The sequence below is a fragment of the Rissa tridactyla genome, chromosome 3 (assembly GCF_028500815.1).
Source record: "Rissa tridactyla isolate bRisTri1 chromosome 3, bRisTri1.patW.cur.20221130, whole genome shotgun sequence".
Lineage (NCBI taxonomy): Eukaryota > Metazoa > Chordata > Aves > Charadriiformes > Laridae > Rissa > Rissa tridactyla.
Genome location: NC_071468.1, coordinates 60,064,498 through 60,081,336, shown reverse-complemented (window position 1 = coordinate 60,081,336; position 16,839 = coordinate 60,064,498). Strand labels below are relative to the sequence as shown.

At 43.3% G+C, this 16,839-nt stretch overlaps 1 protein-coding gene across 6 annotated transcripts in view; it reads right to left on the bottom strand.

Moving 5' to 3' along the window:
- Positions 1–465: 465 nt before the first annotated feature.
- Positions 466–16,839, bottom strand: part of SYNJ2 (synaptojanin 2) — a 74,034-nt gene continuing 57,660 nt past the window's right edge. For all 6 annotated transcript variants that reach the window (XM_054194513.1, XM_054194512.1, XM_054194514.1 and 3 more), the window contains 9 exons: positions 14,154–14,372; positions 12,863–12,941; positions 10,764–10,932; positions 10,230–10,382; positions 7,442–7,576; positions 5,799–5,911; positions 4,941–5,049; positions 3,533–3,735; positions 466–1,653 (listed from right to left, as the gene is read on the bottom strand). In XM_054194513.1, the coding sequence (XP_054050488.1) occupies positions 853–1,653; positions 3,533–3,735; positions 4,941–5,049; positions 5,799–5,911; positions 7,442–7,576; positions 10,230–10,382; positions 10,764–10,932; positions 12,863–12,941; positions 14,154–14,372 (1,981 nt within the window). In that variant the 3' untranslated portion in view covers positions 466–852. The remainder of the gene's footprint in view (positions 1,654–3,532; positions 3,736–4,940; positions 5,050–5,798; positions 5,912–7,441; positions 7,577–10,229; positions 10,383–10,763; positions 10,933–12,862; positions 12,942–14,153; positions 14,373–16,839) is intronic.

Genomic DNA, 16,839 nt, shown 5'->3' with positions numbered 1-16,839 from the left:
CCCCACTCATGTGCTTGTGGCTTAGCTTCAGGACACAAGAGCCCGTGTTGCACTTGCATGAAGTTAGGTTCCAACACCTGCCCTTTCCTCCTCTGCACTGTGGAAATAAAAGGCCGACACGTCATTTTCTTCCAAAGCAGCAGCACAGCGCTTAGAAGAACGCGGTTGTAATGCAGGGGTTCATTTCCCTGGAGTAAAACTAGGCATTTCTTGCTGCTGCCTGGGCATCATCTCTCAAGGTTCTGCTTTACAGCTTCATCCCACGCACTTCCCCTTTTACTTTTAACACAGGAATGAGTTTAACAAGGTAAGTACTGGGGCCTGCCAACGCTGCAGCTACTTAAGATCCACCAGAAGATGCTGCCCGAGCCTTGTTTCCACAGCAGAAACATATGAGTGTTACTGCTGTAGTTACACTGTTCCCCTTTCCATGTTTGTTCCAGAGTAACTGTAGCAGTCTAACTATTGCAGATGAGGGTGCTTTATTTCAAGTGACAGAAATTGATTAATATATAAATTCCACAGGAAAATGTTTTTCTTAATGTCTTTTCCATACATCCTTACATGTCCTTACATATGAGTTGTACCTGAAAGAAGTAAAACCTCTTAAGATGGATTAATAAAAAGAAATAACTTAACAATACAGAATTTTTCAAACAAGCCATAGCTAATGTTAGGTTGTCTACTCTATACACTTCCCTCCAGGGGCAGTATCTTTACCTTTAAACATGAAAATGAAATGTAGCACGGACAGATGGTCAGTTTCCTTAAATAAAAATCTTTGTGCAAAAGATTTATTTTTATTTTGCATCATAATTATGATTTCTATAAGGACATTAAGGGGACAAAATTTTACAGTTCTAAATCCGTATTTGTCTTCATCAAGGTATTTTTGTTTTGTTCCAAGACAACCAGTTTATTGAACCCTTCTGACAGTGCACTGCTGTCTTCATCATCACTAAATGTAACCCAGTGACTGAAATCTTTCAAGCTGGGGAGTTTTACATTTTCTGGACTGTGTGCTGGAGAAGTAGCTGATGGCGCCTGTATGGAAAGAGGGCAGGAAGAATCCGTCTCCAGGTCCAAAAGATTGGTGTTCTCTGGAAGGGAGCTGGTATCTGAGAGCTGTGGGTGCTGGCCTGCTGGTACAGGAGGGCCCTGAACGTTGGCCACCAATTCTGTGGCATTTGGTACCAACTGCTTAGTTGTGTTGTTTTCTGGGCTGGCAGAGGACATGGGATCTGAGAGATCAGGCTGCATGGGGACACGAGCGTCCTGAGACCAGGGACAGAACCCAGCATTGTTGTTGTTGGAGTTGAACATTAACCCACTAAAAAGCGGGTTGTCGCTGCTCTGGAGAACTTGCAGGTGAAGAGCTGCAGGTGCCGACTTCTTTCTTCGTGGTGGCACCTTTGGGGCAAAGGAAGCGTTCTGGGGAGGCAGTGCCATGGCCTCAGCCGTGCTTACTGAGGGGGGCTGCCTTTCACTGCTCCCCCGGCTTTCCTGAGGCTTCCCAGGTTGCAGTGCTCTGGGTTTCGGGACTGGGGTAATCCTGGTCGGACTAAGAATAGCTCCGGCTTCTAGACAGGGCTCTGGCAAGCCAAAAGGAGACTGTACTGTCCGTTGGTCAACTGGCTCTTCTGGAGACGTGGCCTGAGGGGGAAAAAGAACAAGAAAATTGAGAACAAAAAGGGTACCTGAAACTCTGAGTCACTGCAACTAGTGCAAGTCTCATTGATGGCGTTACAGAGAAAACCTGACGATACTGGAAGAACAAAAAAAAAGCAGTACAAAGAGGCGGCTTGACAGCACAGTTTTACCCTGTACCTGCCTGGTTCTGTTCTCATGCATCGTGCCTTGGACCCGTGTCCATTTACAGGGTGCCATTTGAGGACAAGGATCCTATAGCCTGTTCACTCCCTGTATGAGAAATACATCTCTTTCTGGCCATCTCCCTCTGGTGTTAGCATTTTGCTCCAGGCCAAATTAACACAATTCTGAAGAGTTATTTCTTTGTTGTATCTTTTTTTGCTGACTAACATTATTTAAGCAAGAATGCATAGGGAGGGATAAATTAATGAGGCCATTAGCACATGCCTTTGGGTACCTTCTGATAGATAAGGCTGAAGGACAATTAGCTTAAGCTGACCCGAGAAATGCATTAATGGCTCTGTCATGTCTCACTGGTGCTAGGAACTGAAGCTAAAAGTAAGCTCTCAAAGTACAATCTAGCATATATTCACCATTAAAAAATATATTAATAACTGAAACCCAGCTCAGTCCAAGAGGACAAAGGCTGCTTCAGATTTCTCATACTCAATGTGACTGAATGAAAGCATTTTAATTCTTTATTACTCTCACATACTATTAAAATATAATATCCAGGCTTTTTAATGCAGTCAGAACATTTAGTCAATATTTCATGACGGACATATCCCCCGCCACTTCTGTCTATATGCTGTTCTTCAGTTGCCTACGTTTGACTGCAGGCTTGCTTAATGATCGAGGTGGACTGGGCAGAGGTTTTCAAGTAGACAAGTCCCATCTGAACTCACTCAGCTGGAGGAAGGAGTGGAAGTCTGAAGCAGAGTCAAACTGAAATAGATCTATTCCTGCAGGAGATCTCATATAACTAACACCAAAATAGCAATCCCTCTCAGCACCTTTCCGGAGTGCCCTGGGAATGGTGACAACATAAATAAAATAAACAGACCGTTCCTTGTTGTTAAATGTGTAAGGAAAGGGAACGCACTCCGCTGTTTTTTTTTCTTCTGTGAATCTGACAAGTAGAGATGGCACAAAGCGCGTTACCTAGAAGGGGTGAATGCCTTCACAAAGGAAGGTAAGGCAGGAGTCCTAACAACTTAGCACAGAGCTTCCTAGCAGAGGTTCTGTCAAAGGAAAAATATAAAAGGTTGTATGTGTCTGTCTCTCCTACTTAAATTGCTTTCACCATTAAATACTCATTTTAGCAGCTCTAGAGGTGAAGAGCTATTATCTCTGTTGTAGAGACATGACAGATGTTAAAACCCGAACACCTACAGGTTTGTATTTTTAAGAAGCTGAACTCTTGAGTAGAATCCAGAATTCAAAGCTAGATCCCATTGCAAGGTGTGTGAGAAAATTAGATGTCTCTGAGCAGGACACAGAACAGCAGACTGATGAAGAAGCTGCCTCAAATTATTACAGAGCAGACCACTCATGACGTGGTAAAACTTTATCACAGTAAACACTGTGATAAAGAAGGGAAAAGTCTTAAATCCTGACAAGGTTTAGACAAACCAGAAGAAAAGTAACAAAATTTAAGAGAATGGACTGACAAATAGAAAAGCTGAAAACGGCTGAGTAAGGAACTCAAGGCTCTATTTCCTTTCCGATCTTTCTTACATTTTTATGCCTTGCTGACTACAATACGCAAAATCATTTCAGCATCTGCTGGGTAAGGACTTCATACAGTTTAACAGCCCACCCCTCTTGCCATCATTCACGTTGTGTAACGGAGGCTGAATGCATTTTGCTGCAACTATCTTACATTTTCCACCCTGACGCCGGTCCTTTGCAGAGGTACTGGCTTCTTCGCAGTTGGAACTTTGGGTGGTGGGCGGTGGGGCACAAGCGCTGGTCCTGCCTGCGACCCTTGAAATGATGCCAACTTTGTGATGCTGGGAAGAGTCTCGGGTTTGGTGAATGTTTGGTTTCTAGTTGGAGCAGGTTTTACTGCATCTTCCTGTAGTCCTGAAAAGCAAAAACAAATAGTGTCTTGGCCTGATCATAGAATCATAGAACACTTTGGGTTGGAGGGACCTTTAATCACCTAGTCCAACCCCCCTGCAATGAGCAGGGACATCTTCAACTAGATCGGGTTACTCAGAGCCTCGTCCAACCTCACCTTGAGTGTTTCCAGGGATGGGGCATCTGGAAAATCAAGATAATGACACCAAGCACGTCTTGTAGAGTACTTTGGGAAGAACTGTAAATGCCAACTGGTGGTACAGCACGCAGGACTGAAAGTGATGCTGACCAGACCAGTATCCTTACCCACACCGAGTGAAACGCTTTATGTGAATTTCAAAATTAATGGAGAGTAAATCTGATTTCAAAACAAAATGAACAGCACTCTCGGAGGAACAAACAGCAAGATGCCTTATGATATTTCTAATTAAACTGGATTATTCCAGACCATATTTGCTCTATTTACAAATGAAAAGGGATGTTTTTCTCCTAAACTGAGAGCCTTGCAAACTCAGGTAGCTATCTCAGAGTCATGCTGCATTCTTTCTCATTCATTCAGCATCAGCAGAAAGACAAGCCCGGAGGGAATATTCACACTGCTTAAGTTTCAATACCTAAGCTAGTTTCCTGCTCTAACTTGCCCTTGCAGGAAGCTCTCTTCTCCAGGGATTACACAGAGAGCCTAAACACAGAGTAGCCTTTTAGCTTGGCTATTCAAGCTGAAGTGGTGCAAGCTTCTCACTAGGTTACAACTATACTTGTCGTCCAAATGTGAACAGAATGCAGGTTAGTTCTCCCACAGCTGTGTTCGCTCTCTAGTTCTGCTTGGAATAGTGAGCGTTCACTAAATACAGCAGCAAATATCCTTTATACAACTCTGAGCTAACACGGGCACCATCAGTTTAATAAGATACCATCTTTATCTTTAAATTTTTCAGACTAAATCTGGACATAAATAACCCAAGGTGCTCCTGAGTATCAGGTTCTACAGCAAACTATACAACTTGAGTCATCTTGAAAAAAAAAGCTTAATATTATCAAAACTGACAGAGAACACCAAGTACAATCTTGCAAGAATGCGTACGTCAGTGTTCAGGTGAGATTCTGAATAGAAATATGTGCATCTGCACTATGATGGGACGGATGAATACACCTACAGTTTTCTTTATTTAAAGATTTTTAGAAGCCAGTTAGAAAGCTGTGCTCACCTCCTTTAGCTTCCATAAGACATCTAATAGCTTCTTCTGCTTCCTCAGCTGTGGTGGTTTTGATCTGCTTGACGTTGTAAGGTTTACTTATTCCAGTCCGGACTTTAGGCTTTTAAAAAAAAAAAAAATAATACGAGAATGAGTAATCTTGAGAGAACTGATTTGTCTTGTACATCTGTAATCTTACAGCTAAGCTCAGGCACCTGTAGAATTCTGGTTTTGCCTGTGGCTATTCAGCAATCTATAAATACTACAGAAACGGTGGGGAGTCTTTTGGCAGATACTACATCTTTGTTACCAGCTGACAGAAGGCCAATGGCTTATTGCCACAGCTAGTCCCTTAGCCATCCCTTGTTCAATACATTAGGGTTCTCAACCAACAAGGAGTGGGGAGGTGTTTCCACATTCCGGTCTTGGTCTACTCAGAGGGCTAGCAGCCTTACTGGCAATGGTCGAGACTTTTCCTGTACTCTGGGCACTAGCATGGCCCATCAAAAAAGAGGTAAGAAAAGAATTAAAGCATATTATCATGGTGTTGAGAATTCAAGTTAGGATCTGTCAGAAAGCAGCACGTGAAATAAACCAACAGTGCCCTGGTCTTGCACCATTATCTCTTTCCCTCTTTGGCCTTTCTAATTCCTGGCAATTTAATCACATTCTTCTGGTGTCTAGCAGTTCCTACAGTCTAGTGTTACTGTACAAGAAGTTCATCTTAGCATTTCCAGCTCAGGCATGTGATGGACTTCCTTCCTTGTGTGACAGGTACATCATGCAGGTGATGCTCAGTGTCTAGAGCGTCTACGTAGATGGGGGAGATCAGGACAATGCTAAGTGGCCATGCTGAGGGGCAGGACTCACTGGCTGCTGAGGGGCTCCAGGTAGCAGCTTTGCCGTTGCCAGGATGGAGCAGGTGGAGTGGCTTCCTGGAGAGAGAGAACCATCTGAGGGGGACTTTTTGCCTGATGTTCCAGCTGAAAGAGGAATAAAAATGGCTTTTTACATTCAAGAGCTGGTACAACATTTTATCTGCAATGGAGCAAAACCAATGTGCTTTGAAATTGCTTATGATAAATAAAAAGAGACGCTGTCACCCTCCCTGCTCCTCCAGGGACAGACATCTTAGGCAAGACCTTCCTGTAGGACACCAAGGACCTTGAGTCCCTCTGCCTGAGTGCCAAGAGCCAGATACTTCAGTCTAGGAGGAGTGATGGGCTGAACTGTTACTGGTCTAATCTAAGGTGAAAAAAAAAAAATCTCAACACAGAATAAAATACTGAAATCTTGAGCTGTTTCAGGAAGCAGTTTCCTAGTTAGTCTTGCTTTCGTTTAATTAATTTAATAACCTCAGCTGAGCATTAACATTGCATTCTAAGCACAGAGATACGGATACCAGTGTTGTCACTTCTGTGCAACAGAGTCAGAAATGAATGGGAATAATCTCAAAGAACTCATCTTCCAGCAGTGAGTCTGACAGAACTTTTAATTTAAGACTGGAAAATACACATGGAAGAAAGACTTTCGGGCTGCAAGAAAAACGTGATGTATAGCTCGTGTCATACAGAAGGCAAAGATGATTATGCTGATGTAGCAATCAGCATTCATCCAGAAGTGGCCATAAAAACAGGAGCAGCACAGCACTGATGGCATCTCATGTGGGTAGAGCTCAGGTAAAGCGCATCACTTCGCCTTTGTGCCTCACTGAAAATCATGAGCCACTTTGCATTTCCTTTATAAACACAAAAGCAAGCAGGAATTTCTTGCAAAGCAGCAAAGGATAAAAACTGTCCATAACAAGTACTTTGTCAAAGCTTTTTAAAAAAGAAGATTACAATTAAGTCAGAAACAAACTGTAAGAAAACACTCAGTGACTTTGGAAGTCAGCAGGCATAAATACTGATATTTATTTTTATTGCCACAATGTGGCTGGTCAACTTGCTAACCTGAGCGATGAGTTAGTATGAAACATAGAATCATAGACTTGCCTAGGTTGGAAGGGACCTTTCAGATCATCGAGCCCAACCATCAACCTAACTCTGACAAAAAACATCACTAAACCAATATCTCTAAGCACTATGTCTACCCATCTAAGCACTATGTCAAACCTCCAGGGACGGTGACTCAACTACCTCCCTGGGCAGCCTGTTCCAATGCTAAATAACCCTTTCAGTGTAAAACTTTTTCCTAATATCCAGTCTAAACCTCCCCTGGCACAACTTGAGGCCATTTCCTCTTGTCCTGTCGCCCATTACTTGGGAGAAGAGACCATATGGGCCATTCCATCCTCACTAAAGGCATTTTTTGTGGAGTATCTGTGATCCTAAAGACAACTTCTCCCATTGCTAACTGCGGCTATAGTCAGGCTGAAAAAGACTAGGCAGCAAACAGAAGTACCTCAGCAGCCTGACATTTCAGAACAAGGTATTACTGTCTTCGTCACCCAGAAATGGCAGGCAAAACTGTTCAGCTGGGGCCAACGCAACGTTAAAGAAAGTTAAACTCACCGGGAGGGGGAGGCCTCTGTGGCGGCTGAAGTGGCCGAGGCCTGGTAGGAATGGACAAAGACCTGCTTGGAGTCCGACGGTGGTGTTCCCCGCTTGCCTCCAGCTCCCGCTTCAAATCAGCCAGGTCTGTATCATCTAGGGAAATTTTAGAAAGGATCTGTATTAGATACCCACTGGCTGTGATGCACCAACTCTGAGTGGTCAGGAGAGAGGCGATTTTGAATGGCAAGCCTCAAACAGGTATCTCAGCAACACAACATGACTCCTTTCATACTGTTTTGCTCTCCCTGAATGCACCCCTGCTCCCACTGCAGGAAACATCTACTCTTTTGTCAAATGCTTCTCTCTCTCCTTTTCCAGCATTTATTAACTGTTTGTGCCAACACGAAGACCGCCTGCATCTGATTTCAGGGTTACTAGTCACCTTGTGAGATTCTGAGCTTTTCACAGCCAGACTCGGCAGCAACCTGCTCTCGTTCAAACTGTGTCGTGGCAGCCACGAGGAGGCCAGTCACGGTCAGTCCCTTGCTCTTCCTTCCTGAACACAGGAATTCCCTCTGAGGATTAGACAACTATCCTTGCTCAGGAGAACTGTTTTTATGCCAGAGTAAAGTCTGTCTGAACGGCTCACTCATCACATCTCTGCTTTCCAGCAACATCTCCTAACAGGTACACCTACCTCAATCTGCTAGCCCTTGGCTGCACCTTAGGTGACTAGCTAATTACACAGGTCCCTCATCCTATCTAAGCCTCTCTGACAGCTGGAGAGGCGAGACGCAGAGATTGCTTTAGTCTTCCAGCCTGCTGCAGTGAGGGCTTTCACTTCAGTGCTCTCCCCCCACTATGGCTGCCCAGCTCTCTTCTTTACAGCTGCAAAATTCCCTGGGTTTAGTTTTGTCCCTGTGGTTTGGAGAGGCCGGGGAAGAAATTGTGTAGCAGCAGTCTCTCATACTTCAGGCATTTTTACACAAGTTCTTGTTTTTCAGAAAGCTGTGCTCTGCAGGGAATGCTGAGCTGCCTCACAGTTTCCAACTCCCACTAAGCAGAGGATGGCCGCCACAGACACAGAGCCTGTGATCTGCCCAGCCTGCCCTCCCCCTTCTCTCTGCATTTTCAATACTTCTAAGCTGCAGATACGGGCGTTATCGGGAGGATCCAAGGAGTCACACAGGCGCCTAAAAGCATGGCTTGAAATTCTGGCAGTAACACTGAATGCAAGACAAAAACCAGCCACCACCACTCTATCCCTTCCCCTAAAAGTCTGCTGGTTTTAGGCAACGGCTTCCAGGGACATCAGTTTCATGTGACTATGCCCTTCTCTGACCTCAGAAACACACATATACACTGTTCTGCCCATGATTGGATTCCATCTGTGTCTAGCATGAGCTGTACAATCATCGTATCTTCAATCAGGAGTTACTCCGGCAGAATTGGAAGCTTATGCAGGCATCTGAAATTGCAGAGACTTTCAAGATGGATTGAATATATTGTATTTTGAGTTGCGCGAGATCATGAACCCACCTTGACCTCCTTCAAACCGTACTTTACAATCTCCATTTACTTTGTGATATTTTTTGTGGAGAAGAGTTAGTGTGAGTGAAAAGAATCACTGCAATTCTCTGTAGCTTAATGAATCATCACACAGTAGGCCAGAGGTGTTTGGAGGGCAAGGCACCCTATAATAAAAAGTGATTGGCTTCACAGTATTTAATAATGACATATTACTCCTTGACTCAGGGCAAGGCTTCTGGGTCTGGCCACGCTGCACCCAGCCTATGACTCAAGGTGGGCAAGAAAGCTGCATATCACTCTGATTGTTTGGGAAATCTGTCTGTGTAAACTTACCAATTTCATTTAATCTTTTTGAACTCTACTTCTGAGTCAACCTTTGAAGGTATTAAAGTTTTCACTTTTATGTCAGAAAACAAAGCACTTCTGAGAAAGTGCAAAGACAGCTACTGAATCGCTTGCTGTCACAATGAAGTGTTTAATACGCAACCCAGCCTGTCAAAGCTTGGTCACCGAAGCATGTCCTGCTCACATCCCAGTGTAAGACCACCACTGGCTTGGCTAGCTCTTGCTGCAGCTTTTATCAGTATTCTCTTCACAGCTTTATCTTCTCTTTACTGAGACACTTCACAATATGTGCAAACAAGCCAGATGACCAGGAAAAAAGGTAACACATTTACGAAGCATTAAAAGAATGAATATACCTGTTGTGTGAACCCCAACTTCTTCAGAAATAAATAAAAACGGAACAAAGGAGAAACTTTAGGCCTCTTTGAAGTAAGTCATGTGAACACAACAACCTCCTGTACTGCTCAGCTTACACCTGACTGCACTGCCACAGCTCCTTGCTCAAAGGACAGAGCCAAGCCCATCACCGAATCAACAGGATCCCTTTGGCTTCATTTTGCTCTGGTCCTCACCAATCAGAAAATAACAGAGAAGTTTTTGTTGCATGGTCTGGTGCCGAACAACATCAAATGGATAAGACGACTTAATTTCTCATGACTATAAAAGGAAACCAGCATTTCTCAGCATTCTTTCCTTGCCCTGGGCTAGAGAGAAGGAGGATCTATGCTTTACTATTTGTATTGCTGTTATGCCTGAGTGCCTCAGTTACAGTCACTAACTCAGGGGGGACTGGGCACGAACATGTACGAAAAAGACGATCCTTATCTTTGGAGGACCTACAATGAAAATATAAATGAACGGGGAAATATAGACAAAAGGAGAACAAACAACAAACCTTCAGGCCTTGCTTCAAGGAAGGGAGATACTTTACCTTTATACAGTCGTGGGGTTTGGCCAGATTTGTTTGAAAGAGCTACGGATGCAAAATGTCCAGAGCCCTCGGGCATATCTTCTGCTGTGTCTGCTACTAGGTGTTGACACAAAGAATCATCTAAATCATCATCTTCATCCTCTACTATATCACCTAAATTAAAATATTAGATAACGAAGAATTAGTGAGCAAATGCATTCTCTGTCTCTCCCTACTATCAATCAATCAATTTATTGTACAGGTTGGGCAAGCTTTGTATGTAACCCATGTGTTTCAGTAGTTTGTTGCTATACAGACAACTGTACCATATATTGGGTTTGCTAACGTATATTAAAATACTAAATTGACAGGACAATCTAAGCAACATTTCTCTGCCTAGGCACAGTGCCGGCTCATGGCTTTAGTTACAATCTGCTTTTTAAGAAGTGTGGCTACATCACAAATCAAGATACCACACTCATACTGTACCTTCTCTGTGCAACCACAGTCAGTGAAGCAATTTCTCCCAACTTAGCTTAGACACCTACTGCTCACCTTCTGACTCATAGTCCAAACTTGAGAAGTCAAAATTTTCTTCCAGAAGACAGGAGTTTGCCGTGGGGGACATGGGGGCAATGCTGTCCCGTTTTCGAGCAATTTCCTCCTGAAGGCCCTTTAGCCAGTCCTTAGTCTTGGGCCGGATCTTCACTGTTCTGCCTCTAACCTAATGCAAAGAAAGAATTGTTTCCTCTTTGCCCAGCAACTTCACAAAATGAGAACACCTGAACAGAATAAGCAAGTGCTGCCAGTCTATTGTACAACTGCTTCAGAAACTGATGCAACTGAAGCTTCATTTCAGAGGCTAAATGAAAAGGAAGCACTCTTCCTACCCCCACAACCAAGTTTTCAGACTGTAACAATATTCTTAGAAGAAAATTAGGTTCACAGCTCAAAAGCATTGTTGCTGCATTTGGGAAATACTTGAGAAATAGGCGAAACATCAAAAATCGTCAAAATGATACTGTGATAGTAATAATGGTGTGGGAGGGTTCCATTTTTGAGTCAGTAGCTTTAAAACACACAAGACTTTGCTACTTGCTGCCATCTGTAAGGATGTGAGGATCTTCTCTGCTCAGAAAATCCCAAAATTACGGTGGATAGTATATTATTAAACAGATGAAGACCACAGCTGTTTATATGGGGTTCTAATTGACAAGCGGCTGAATGTGAGCCAGCAGTGTGCCCAGGTGGCCAAGACGGCCAATGGCATCCTGGCTTGTATTAGAAATAGTGTGATCAGCAGAAGTAGGGAGGTGATTGTCCCCCTGTACCCAGCACTGGTGAGGCCACACCTTGAGTATTGTGTCCAGTTCTGGGCACCTCAATACGAGAGAGATGTCGAGGTGCTGGAGCGAGTGCAGAGGAGGGCAACGAAGCTGGTGAAGGGCCTGCAGAATAAATCTTATGAGGAGCGATTGAAGGAGCTGGGACAGTTTAGTTTGAGGAAGAGGAGGCTGAGGGGAGACCTCGTCACTCTCTTAAACTACTTGAAAGGACATTGTAGAGAGGTTGGTGCTGGTCTCTTCTCACAGGTAATTAGCGATAGAACAAAAGGGAATGGGTTCAAGCTGCAGCAGGGTAGGTTTAGGCTGGACATTAGGAAAAAAATTCTTCACAGAAAGAGTGGTCAGACACTGGAATAGGCTGCCCAGGGAGGCGGTGGAGTCACCATCCCTGAATGTGTTTAAGACTCGTTTAGATGTGGTGTTAGGGGATATGGTGTAGGGGAGAACTTTGTAGAGTGGGGTTGATGGTTGGACTCGATGATCCCAAGGGTCTTTTCCAACCTAAATGATTCTATGATTTTATATGTGTTGCTCCATGACACGTGGGGTGAGATGCATCCACACCAGCAGCTTTGGCAACAAAATTAGTTTGGAAAGTTGCTGACCCAGGTTTCCAGCACCTTCACACACTTTGCACATACAACTGCGTTTTGGTCTGTGCCATAAATTACATCAATGAAATGAGCAAAGTTAAAAGATAAAACTCAAAATATGAAAGAGTAAGAGTTAAATCCATTACTTCAGTGTTAACTTTACAGTACAGCCCCACAAACAGTTTTGTCAGCATAAATGAGGGGGCTGATGAATTGTGGAGTATGTGCGTGGGAAGGAAGAGCAGGGGATGGGAAGGTAAACTCCTACTGCTAATGCTGAGTTTGCCACGGAGGTCAATGAATCATGTTGTTCCAGCTTGGTAGAAGGGGTTTATCTGATACACTTGAGAGGAACAAAAAAATCTCCAAACCACAACAGTGAAGATGGTTTGGCAACATTATAAAGTCACATATAATCTCAGAAGAACTGCTTAAAGTGCCAGAACAATGGCCGAGTCTATGTATTCTGCAGTGGTATCAGAGGCCAGATCCTAAGCACTGCTTAGGAGCTCCAAGAAAAGTCACCTCCTGCCTTCCCGAAACTGAAATACTGCATTAAAAGCCTCAGCAGCTGTGAAAGCTAAGGACTTTGTGAGCGCTAAGTTTCTTTGAAATAATGCTACTTGATTTAGCTAGAAACTCAACTATCTCATTCTAAGCAACTACTTTTTGAGAAATTTGTTATGAAATTATTATAGGTTTGAGAGAGTCTTACTTTGACACCATCTATATCCATAACACGAAGAGCCGACTTGCTGTCTGCAAATGTCACCAGCATTTGACCTCCACTGATCCTAGTAAAAAAAGGTAGAGGAGAGAATACAGTGCATTTTACTTCAGCATTAAATAAAAAGCGTTAAAGGCAAACATGATCGTTTTGTACAGCTTTTTATTTGTTTTTAGTTGTATTTTCCTCACAACTATTTTTTGGGGAGGAGCAAGTGATCTGTGAATCCCAGTTGTCCTCTTCCTCTCCCCCACCCTCCCTTGTGTGACACCGGCACCCTGCCCTTTACTGCACCACCCCTGAGGCAGCAGTACAAACATCTCAGCAGCCGTTGACAAGACACCAAGTCTGATACCCACACTCCTCTGTACTAACTTCCGTGGGTCTGCATATCGCTCACCTTAGAGGACATGTGATGTTCCCAAAAACCAGTATATCATGAAGCCCTAAAGCGATTAAAAAACAAAACAAAACCAAGCCACCAAAGCATGTTCTTTCCTCGCTCCTTTTCTTCACAAGGAAGGTGGTGCTACTGTTCCTGCAGGGCTGCTTTTGAACCCTCAACTTACATTTCGTACTTCATGAAACCATACAACAACAGGTCACCGTTTTTTTCCATTAATAAATAGGTCAAATACAACATAAACGAGTTTCTGGTCTTGTTTCCCAGGTCAACTGTCAGGTCTTTTGCCTGTATTTCTCAAAACAGAAGTCTCACAGCTACGCTGGAGCTGTGTACAGACTCCGCTAGAATGAAATCAAACTGCTCTGCAAGAAGGTGCCACACTCTCCCTCTCAAACTCAGTAGGTGATAAAATTGTGAGAAGCCATACTATTAAAAAAAATAAGCAAAATGACCCCCAAAAGAAAGGAGAGCCAGCCAGGAAATCCTCGTGAGCATGAAAGAGTGCTGGAAGAGAGCAGACCTCCTTGCGGGAAGTGAAGCAGGGCCTGAGGACCCACCAGCAGGAGCAATGCATGGAAATGAGGCCTGAATCGAAAGGTGATGATTCACATCAAAGCCTCTGCTATATGGTGCTGTACTAAAAAAAATTTCTCCTCCACGCAGCCGAGAGAGCTGTTAGACTATTTTTTTTAACAGGTCGACAAGAGGTAAAAGATATTCAAAACACTTGTATTCAATTTCTAATGAAGTCAACATGCAGTAAATTAATTCAGCATACTACTTTTTAATACAAAGTTAATTGTTGGGACAAAAATGGAATTTCTGGTCCGTGTTTTTGAAGAGATGACATGCCATTTTAGATCCCAAACTTACCTGACCAGAACAATAGTGCCATAATCCTCAAACATTTGCATAAGCTCTGTACGCAAGTCCTCAGGAAATTCATTTTTCTCTTCAGGCGTTGGTGATAGCAGATTTACCACTACTGTGGCATCCAGCGGTCCTTGGAAAGACGACACTTCCTGGAAAACACTCTCACGGGCAGCTTGATTAACTTCCTGAACTTCCACTTCTACAATAGCTAACACTGGCCTACATGAAACAAAGGAGAAACGCTTATTTAAAATTAAGATCAACATCACCCAATAGGAAATGCTTATATAAAATTAAAATCAATGTCAAGCAGTAGGACAGGTAAGCACTTAGTTGTGTGAAGGACAAACAGTTGTCCTAGTTTCAGCTGGAATAGAGTTAATTATCGTTCTAGTAGCTGCAATGTTTTGAATTTAGTATAAGAATAATATCGACAACATATTGTTTTAGTTGTCGTGATGTTTACGTTCGTCAAGGACTTCTTCAGCTCCCCATACTAGCTGAGAGGGAGCATAGACAGGACAAGCGGCCAAAGGAATATTCCATACCATAGATGTCACGCTCCATATATCAATGGGAGTTGGACGGGGGGTGAGAATGCGCAATCATGGCTCAGGCAAGTGCTCAGGCTGGGCAAGCGATCATTGGGTGGTGGGAGAAACTTGTGTTGTATCACTTTATTTTGTATATTCTTTTATCATCATTATTATTGTTATTTTCCTCTTCTGTTACTGTTCTATTAAGCTGTCTTTATCTCAACCCACGAGTTTTTTTCCCTTTCCCCTCCTTTTCTCCCTCCTCTCCCTACCCTACCTGGGAAGCGGGGAGGGGGAGTGAGCAAGCAGCTGCATGGTCCTAGTTGCTGGCTGGGGTTAAACCATGACAACAGTGTATTGTTTAAACTCTATACCTCTGTGATCATTTTTAACTCCATGATATCAAGTCTCATTGCAAATATTTAATTAAGCCTGCTACACCTTAGAAGAAAGTGATTATTATGCATGTTCTACACAGGAAGAGAAGCGGAACAAATTACTTAAGGTCTCACTGCAAAAAAGCACTATGGCTGTCAATACAACCCAGAACTTCAGTCTAGTGGATTGTTTCATTTTTCCTGTAGTGGAAGATCATGCCTTGCGCACTGTTATTTATATTTACCAGCCCTGCATTAGCTGAATGTAACAGTGAGGACACACCATAAAGGAATTCAAATAACAATTGTGTGCAGCTCTTCTGGCAAACCTGCAGGCTAAAAAACCCAGGATGCTTCACTCATTATTCAACAGCTGTCTCCCCAGACTTCTATAGACTGGGAAGGCAATATATTATTTTCTGTTAGACAAGGTCACGTAAAGATTTCTTCTTCCAAAAACTAAGGACAAGGTACTCTAACTGTATAATGTGGTTATGTAGCAAACATACATCAATCCATCACAATCTAAGCAGTCAACACTGGAAACTTGCTTCTTCAGCCATTTCTTCTGCGTGTTAGATCTAAATAAAATTAAGAAAACTGTCTGAAAGAGTAAAGCTTGTCTCATCTCAGTGGATGCAATCCACATTCTCAGATTTCCACCTGCAGAGACACAGAGAGCAGTAACTGGGATGGCTGCTCTTCTAACTGTGTCAAAATTGCTGCCTCCTACTTGCAATAAAGTAGGCTCTGGAATACACATTGCCAGAACATATGAAGGCAACAACAGCAGAACTAGAAAGGAGTAGTAAAGGGGAAAAACCCCATATAGGAAGTGTTAACAATTTCTATAAGCACTGTGAATCATAATGCATTTCCATATGTCACAAAGTTATAGCTAAGCCCTTTTTCCAGCACAAACCTTGGGAAAACAAAACTGCTGACTGTAATTAAAAAGCAGTTTTTGCAGCCAAGTTTGCTAAAATAGAAAACCCATGTACAACAGCTATGTCTCACAGATTGCATCCTCAGGGTCCTATATAATGAGTGCAGCAGTTCCACTGTGCTTTGTGGAACACAGCAATGTCAAAGCTTGACACAGAGAAATTGATTGCAAGAGGCATGTTCTTCCACTGCTGGAGGAATACAGAACAGTCCTCGCAGGCCAGAGCACCGTGAGAAGCACAGAGCCATCTACTGTAGGTCACTGAGTGCTGCTATGAGGAACAGTACTGCAGCATTTCCACAGGGCATGCAATGGGTGAGACAAAGACTATTCTGAATGCAAGGGAGCTTTCAAGGCGTATTTATTACAGAATTTGTTTCAGAGAAGTGAAGCAGTGACAAGTTTAAGAAAGAAAGATCATTCATATCCCTAAAGAGAAGTTAATTATATGGGCCAACCAGAGGCACTGGGCTTCGTTTTTTTTCCCCTCTTTCTCCCATCCCAATTTCTAAGGGAAGCCCAGAAGCCCAACGCTTCACTACTCTGAAGAGGTCACACCTGGCCCTATGTATATGGCTTACTACTCTTTAGGCCATACAGTTCCAACCCGCTCCTCTCCCACAGCAAGGTGAGTGGAAGTCCATCACAATAGCTTGGTTTGGTATCAAAGCTTTCCAAAACCAAGCAACAGAAAGCCCTCAGTTTTCTTTACCTGTTGCTGCAAATTACCCAACCCTTGCCGAGATCGCCGTACAGCAGAAATCAATACAGGACCATAGATGCTGTCACCCTGGTATAAAACCCACCATGAGGGAAAAAACCACCAA